The sequence below is a fragment of the Tupaia chinensis genome, unplaced genomic scaffold (genome assembly GCF_000334495.1).
Source record: "Tupaia chinensis unplaced genomic scaffold, TupChi_1.0 Scaffold145814_1, whole genome shotgun sequence".
NCBI classification, from domain to species: domain Eukaryota; kingdom Metazoa; phylum Chordata; class Mammalia; order Scandentia; family Tupaiidae; genus Tupaia; species Tupaia belangeri.
The window spans coordinates 593,658-601,739 of NW_006205672.1; the positions used below are offsets into that span (position 1 = coordinate 593,658).

The window sequence follows — 8,082 nt, forward strand, 5'->3', positions numbered from 1 at the left end:
TGATTTCTCGCTTTCTATCTCTCTGTCTCTCTCTGTCTGGCGAGCGCATGTGCCCTATAGCAAAAAAAAAAAACCCTCTCCAAAAAAAGAAAAAAAAAGATTCTACATGATAGCTGACAATCTGAACATCCCCATTTTACAGAAATGAAATGAAAACTGAGAAGTTTGTTGAATTACTGCACATCTCACAGTAATCTGGCCACTAAATGTAGTGATTTGGCCTAACTACAGGCCTATCAGCCAAATTTAGTTCCTCTAGTTAATGGCAGAAAAGATATATAGTCCTCACTGGTATTATCAGAAATCCTTGGGACCAGCAGTTAGCATAACGGCAGACCCGGTGGCTTAAACTCACGCTGGACGTGTGTGTGTGTGTGTGTGTGTGTGTGTGTGTGTGCGCGCCAAAGATTCAGAGGGGAGGAGGGATTATGGCGTGGCCATACTCCCTGGGGAGTGATTTCTTGCTTTCTGTCTCTCTGTCTTTCTGGCGAGTGCATGCACCCTATAGCAAAAACCTTAAAAGAAACCTTTATAAAATTATCCTGATTTGTTAGCTCTTCCACTCTTTCATATTTGGCCCTTTTCTCAAAAAAGATGCAAGTATATTGGTCAGAATTATGATTAAAGTACGGTAAGCAATATCATCATATTAAACAAGTGAAAGTTGGCATTTTAAAATCCCATCTCACAGGCCAGCAAGTGGTATGGTAGTTGAGATGCTAGATCCCACATGGCCAATTCCAATTCAGAGTTGTGGACCTGGCAGCCTGACTAAACTCGCCAGGTGCAGGAGCGTGTGTCCTCAAAATCCGAAGAGGAGAATGGAGGAGAAGGGACTATAGTGTGGCCACCCCCCATTGGGGGTGATTTCTCACTTTCCCTTTCTTTCTGTTTCTGTCTCTCCCCAGGGAGTGCACGTGCCCTATAGCAAAAACCTTAAAAAAAAAAAAAAAATCCCATCTCACATACAGTAAAATTCCCTTAGCCAAAATTTTGCCTACACTTAACTACATTTAAGATTTTTTAAATTTTTATTTTAAGCTTGCTGATATGCAGAATATTGGTAAGATGGCTCCCTGATAGTTGACAATTTTCTACAGCAAAGAGATTTATTACTTTTGGGGCCAGCAGGTGGCATAGTGCTTAAGGGCATTGGAATCCCACATAGTCAACCACAATTAAAGTCCTGGACTTGGAGGCTTGCTTTCTCACTTTCCCTCTTTCACTCTCTGTCGCTTTCAGGTCAAATTAAAATAAATAAATTAATTAATAAAGTTAAATAAAATAATTCTTCAGAAAAGAGATTTATAACTTTTAAAGAAAATAATTATTTAATTTTATTTATTATTATTATTATTCAGTTTGACCAGAGAGAGAGGGGGGGGGAAAGGGGAGGGAAAAAGCAAGCCACCAGGGCTGGGACTTGAACCACGGTTGGCCATGTGGGAGTCCAACATCTTAACCACCACACCACCTGCTGGCCCCAGATTTATGACTTGTCATGTGAGTGATAAAATATTAGGTTGTCGGGAAAGACATGACGTATTTTTCTATGTAAAAAGTGTCATGACTTATTAACTACACTAACTAGATAAAGATCACCTAAGTTCAATGGCTGACTTGTTTGCATTCTTATTCCAATCTGGTCCATTTAGATAGATGATCACTTCCTTACAAAAAGTACACAGAAGGTAAAATTCAAGCTGACCTATCAGACTCAATACCAGTACAATTACTACATTGTATGAAATTTTAAAAAATCATAATTGGAAAAATTTCAATTACATGAGACTATGCCAAGAGAGAAATTTAAAAATACTATAACATGAATGGAGATTTTTGTAAATGTTCTTTATTTAAATTTGTACATCTGCCATGTATTTATGGCAGGGGCAAATTGAAAATTAATTCTAAAACATTCATTTTTGAATCTGCTGTGCATGTATGGCAAATACAGATTGAAAACTAATTTCAAAATATTCAAGGAATACTCTGTGAAAGATGACACGTTCTTATACCTTTGTGTCCAGCACGGTAGCTGCGGCCACACACCACACACGGCTGCTCAGCACTTGCAATGCAGCTGGGGCAACTGAAGAACTGACTTTCAGACTTTATTTCATTTAAATTAATTTAAATTTAAATAGCCACAGGAGGCTAGTAGCTATCAAATCAAACAATACAGCTCCAGGATATCAAACTAACCAAAGGTACTATAGACTACAAATGTTTAAGCAACCACAGAAATGGAATTTGTAGAAACAAATTATTTTGCTACAGCTAAATCACAACTAAAACAATTTCTAATGTTAAAAATCTGAATGTTGGTTCTTACACAATCTTTACCAATATTGTAATGCTTTGTACATCTTTTGTTTTAGTCCTTCTTAATCAAAAAGAATACTGTTTTGTTTTTTTTTTTTGGAGAGGTTTTTGCTATAGGGCGTGTGCACTCGGCCAGAAAGACAGAGACACACAGAGAAACAGAAAGCGAGAAATCACTCCCCCAGGGGGGATGGCCATGCCGCAATCCCTTCTCCTCCCTTCTCCTCTCTGGATCTTGGGCACGCATGCACACATGCCGGCGTGAGGTTAAGCTACTAGGTCTGGGACTCGAACTGCGGCCGACTACATGGGAGTTCAGCGACATAACCATTACGCTAACTGCTAATCCCGAATACTGTTAATTATTATGAATAAAATTATATACTTATCTATAGTAATCCACGCTCTTTGTGTGTCAAATGGAGGAATACAATGGACTTTGCACCAATGTCGATTCTCTCTCTCTGCCTCTCCTCCCCCCTCCCCCCAGTATTTTTGCCATAGGGAGCATTCACTTGCCAAAGAGAGAGAGGAAGAAACGAAAATCATCCCCCAGGGAGGATGGCCACACTGCAACCCCTTCTCTTCCATTCTCCTCTTGGAACTTTGGGCACACAGGCATCTAGCATGTTTTTCAAGCTACTTGTCTGGGACTCGAACCATAGAGTCAGCCATGTAGGATCCAGTGCCTTAACCACCATGCCCCCTGCTGGCCCTCTCCTTTATTTATATTAGTTAAGTCACTGACCAAGTTGCAACACCTTTTGAAAAAATGACTGGAACAGGTATAAGAGGTAAGAAGGTAATGAGAGGAATATAAACTTACCATGACCATTTTCCTTTGTTCATATAGCTTCTGTAATTGGTAAGACTTTTCCTCTGCTTTGATGTAACCTTTCTTCACATCATCCACAGCCTGTAAACAAAACAAAAGGCAGGGAAGAAAGGACTGAGAAGTCATTATCGAGTACACGCAAGCAAGAGGGAGAAAGAAAGAGAGAGAGAAAGCGCCCCCTGGGGGGGGGGAGACTTGTGCCTGTCACAGTTCCCTTCCTTCCATTCAGCCTTCCCACCAGGATTCTAGGCACATAGGCTCACATGCCCGGCGTGGTTTATAGCTGCCAGGGCTGGGATTCAAACCACATGGGTTGAACATGTAAGACTCTGGCTCTCTCCACTGTACCATGAGGCCAGCCCCCAAGAACACTCTTGATAAAAATAGACACACAGGGCCAGCAGATGGTATGGTGGTGAAGGTGCTACATCCCCACATGGCTAATCACAGTTCCAGTCCTGGACTCAGCAGCTTGAAAATCATGCCAGGTGCATGTGCATGCGAGCCCCAAATCCCGAGAGGAGAATGGAGGGGAATGGACTACGGCATGGTCATCCCCCTGGGGGGTGATTTCTCCCTTTCCCACTCTCTGTCTCTCTCTGGTGAGTGCATATACCCTGTGGCAAAAACCTAAAAAGATAAGTAAATAAATAAACAGACAGAAACACATTTTCAGAAGACTCCTATCCACTTGGACTATCATCACCTTGAATTCTGCCATGTGGGTGTATTTATTGGAATAAAGACAGTCTGGGTCCAGCCTAGTGGCACAGTCAGTAGCATACTGAACTGCAGTTCAAATCCCCTGCCTGGTGAGCCTGGGACACAATGGGCCTGTGCCCAAAATCATGATGAGTTGGTGGCTGGAGAAAGACTATCGTGATATAACAAGACCCTGTTAAAGGTGCTTTCTCTTTCTCTCCTTCTCATGCGCATGGATGTGCTCTCTTTAAAAAAAAAAAAAGTTCTAAAATTTTGGTCTGCTGATCCTTGTGAAACCTATCAGAGAGCACTGAGTCAGGATATGGTACTGCGCTAAAGGTGGCGATGAGGTAGCGAGTGTCCAGGAGATGGTGAGTGACACATGCAGTCAGGAGAGCTTATTGCTAATTGGCATTATCAAGGAAGCCTTGGGTGGGTCTCCAAAAGATTGACTGAGTAAGAAAAACTCTGAGCTCAAGTCAAGAGATAGATATGGGTTTGAGGGGACCAGCGGGTGGCGTGGTGGTTAGGCGCTAGAATTCTCACATGGCCAACTGCAGTTCGAGTCCTAAACCTGGTGACTGGCTTCCTTGCTCTCCCTCTGTCTCTGTGTCTTTCTCTGGCAAAACTCATGTGGAAAAAAAATTAAATAAATAAAAATAATAAATAAATAGGGTGAATAATTCTTATATATATATAAAAAAGAAATGGCTTTGAGTTTTTATCAGGAAACAGAACTGCCTAATTAGAATGAAGGGGACATGTCGGGGACAATGAAAGATAATGCTGGATTATCATCCCCCTCCATATCCTTAGGTTAACAATAGATTATGAAGGACCTAAAAAGCAGGCACAGGAATTTAGAAGTAAAGAAATACTCAGTAAGGAGCTAAAATATTATTATTATTTTTTACAGAAAGATTGATTCAAGTCTGAGTGCAAAATAAATTAAGCTGAGGAGAGAATGAAATAAAGGAGATCACACTGTTGTGGTATTTAAGGTAGAAATCATTTCCCATACTCTTTTCTTTTTAAAAATTATTTATTTAATTTTATTCGATATTATTTATTTTTCAATTTGACAGGAGAGAGAGAAAGGGAAAGTAAGAAAGTGAGAAAGCAAGTCACCAGGTCCAAGATTAGAACTGTGGTTGGCCATGTGGGAACCTAGTGCCTTCACCACCACGCCACCTGCTGGCCCCTCCCATACTCTTTTAAGGAATAATAGTTGGGAAACAAAGATGAGTTCAGGGCTCAAGTCAAGAGATGAGCTCAGAGAGCCTGAAGGTGGAGCAGCCATAAAGCAGAATGCTCCGTGAGGCTGGGGCATGTGGGAAGTCTGCAGTGTAGACTGGAGTCCTCTGGCGTACCCCTGGTACTCACACAACCATGACCCCGGCCTGCTGAAGCTCTGGGTGGGCTGCAGTGCCAGTCAGAGGTGCTGTGTCTGTCTCTCTCACTCATGGAATACATAAACTTAAAAAAAAAATGAAGGACCTGCAGGTGGAGTAGTAGCTAAGGCACTGGACTCCCACATGGTCAAACAGCATTCAAGTCCCAGACCCCATAGCTTGAAACTCATGCTGGGCCCCTGTGCATGTGTGCCCAAGATCCCGAGAGGAGAATGGAGGAGAAGGGATTGCGGAGTGGCCATCCCCCCGGGGGATGATTTCTCACTTTCTGTCTCTCTGTCTCTCTCTGTGTCTCCTGCAAGTGCACACGACTTATAGCAAAAAAATCTCTCTAAAAAAAAAAAAAAAAAAAAAAAAGAGTTCAACTGCTAGCTCTGTCACTTACCACTGTGCACTTGAGTAAGTCACTTAAACCCTCTCAGTCTGTACAACACGAACAATACCTCATATTTGCATAACAAAATGAGAAAACAGAGGCTGGGAGTTAGGTATCTACAAACGGTCCTTGGCATCACTGCTACTGGGATCACGAAGCTGCTCAGTTCTTTAAGAAGCACACGAGTACTGACGTCCTGCCTGGGACTGCCCAGTGGAAAGATTCTCCTGTCTCTCCCCAGTCCTGGCCATACAAACGAGGGCTCACACAGGGAATGAATGCTCAACACTGCCACACAACCACCTAAAAACTGAACACTTGACCGCCAAAAGACCTGCCGCCCCAGGCCAAGTTTCAACCAATTCCTGAGGAGCTAGAGAAGTAAAGAGGGGAGGTAAACAAGGGCTGGTCTCTCCAGGTTCCCAGGCAACTTAGGTGTTGTAATATTTAGCTGCAGAAAAGCTTTGACAATTCGTTCTCTGATGACTAAAAAATAAAAAATACTGATTTCTGTTTTGTTCATATCCCCAATACCTAGAACATGTCTGACTCATAATACTACTTAAATATTTGATGAACACTTCCCCAGAAGGGGGGGGGGATTATCTACTGCAGCAACTCTAACTGAACTCTTTTTCACATGGGGCAGTAAAAATGTCCTCCCTCCTTTCATTTCTAATCAAGGTTATATCGTTCCATCAGCCCTGAGTGTAAAACATAAATATCACATCTGATTCCTTTCTTTCTTAGTTAAAGACAAATTTTATTAAAGTAAAAGACAGTACTAAAAAAATAGCACTGGGACCAGCAGTAGGTGTAATGACTATGTTTCCAGACTCCCATGTAATCATCCGCAGTTTGAGTCCTGAACCTGGTGGCTTAAACTCACGCTGGGCGCATGTGTGCGTGCCCAAGATCCCGAGAGGAGAATGGATTGCAGTGTGGCCATCCCCCCGGGGGGTGATTTCTCGCTTTCTGTCTCTCTGTCTCTGTCTTTTTGGCAAACACATTGTGCCCTATAGCAAAAACCTCTCAAAAAAAAGCACTAAAATAAAATAAAAATAGGGGTCGGCAGGTGGTGTGGTGGTTAAAGGCACTGGACTCCCACATGGCCGACTGCGGTTCAAGTCCCAGACCTGGTGGCTTGCTTTCTCAGTTTCCCTCTCTCTTTTTCTCAGTCTGGCTTGCTTTCTCAGTTTCCCTCTCTCTTTCTCTCAGTCTCTCTCTGATCAAACTGGAAAATAATAATAATAAAAGTTAAATAGAATAATTCTTTTAAAAATAAAATAAAAATAGTTTCTGATCCCAATGCCTCATTCTACAAAGGCAACTATTTGTTTTTAATTAATTACTATTTAATTTGCTATAGGACACACATGCTCACCAGAAAGACAGAGAGAGCGAGAGAAGGAAAGTGAGAAAGTAAACCACCAGGTCTGGGACTTGAACTGCTATCAGCCATGTGGGGTACAGCACCTTAATGACAAGACCACCTGCTAGCCTCAAGGCAACTACCCTTAAGCAGTTTCTTCTAATATTCCTTCCTTGATCCTAAATGTAATGCTTATACTGTAATTCATGACTTACCAATTTTAGACACTACTGATTTTTTGTGTTAAAAATACTAGGTTTGGGGGCAGTAGGTGGTGTGGAGGTTAAAGTGCTGGATCCCACATGGCCGGCCACATGATCTGAGTCCCAGACCCAGTGGCTTGAAAATCACACTGGGCACGTGTGTGTGTGCCCAAAATCCCAAGGGGAGACTGGAAGAGAAGGAATTGTGGAGTAGTCATTCCCTGCCCAGGGGAGTGTGGGCAGGTGGTTGATTTCTCACCTTTTCTCTCTGTTTCTCTCTGGTGAATACACATGCCCAGTAGTAAAACAACAACAAAATATTAGGTTTTAGCTCTCTATACCACCCAAACACTCCTAATACCCCTTCCCACAACCTCTCAATAAAAAATGAAGGGGCCAGTTGATGGCATGGTGGTTAAGGCACTGGATCCCACATGGCTGACTATACAGTTAAGAGTCCCCAACCCAGCAGCTTGAAAAAAACACTGGGCACACATGCATGCATGCTCAAAATCCCAAGAGGAGAATAGAGAAGGGATTGTGGCATGACTGCCCCCACTAGGAGGGTGCTTTCCACCTTTCCTACTTTCCCTTTCACTCTCTCTCGGGCAAGTACACACACCCGCTAGTAAGTTAAAAAAAAAAATCAGAATAATGGGCTAGTCTGTGGTCTCATGGTTACATGAGTGGGATACCACATGGCCAGCTCCAGTGGTTTGAAAACTAAGCAGGGTATGTGTATGCATGCCCAAAATCTTGAAAGGAAGGAGAAATGGAGGAGAAGGGATTGGGGTGTGATCATTTCCATGGGAAGGGGGGGCTTGCCCCCCCCCCCCCCCCCTCGGGGCCCCTCTCTT

The 8,082-nt window shown here is 42.7% G+C and overlaps 1 protein-coding gene across 1 annotated transcript in view; it reads right to left on the bottom strand.

The window, feature by feature from the left end:
• The window catches only part of SNX27 (sorting nexin 27), a gene marked incomplete at its 5' end in the record, with an annotated part of 91,132 nt that overhangs the window by 18,245 nt on the left and 64,805 nt on the right, over positions 1 to 8,082 (bottom strand). Inside the window, 1 exon segment of the mRNA XM_006168511.3 lies at positions 3,152 to 3,241. Within this exon segment, the coding sequence (XP_006168573.2) occupies positions 3,152 to 3,241 (90 nt within the window).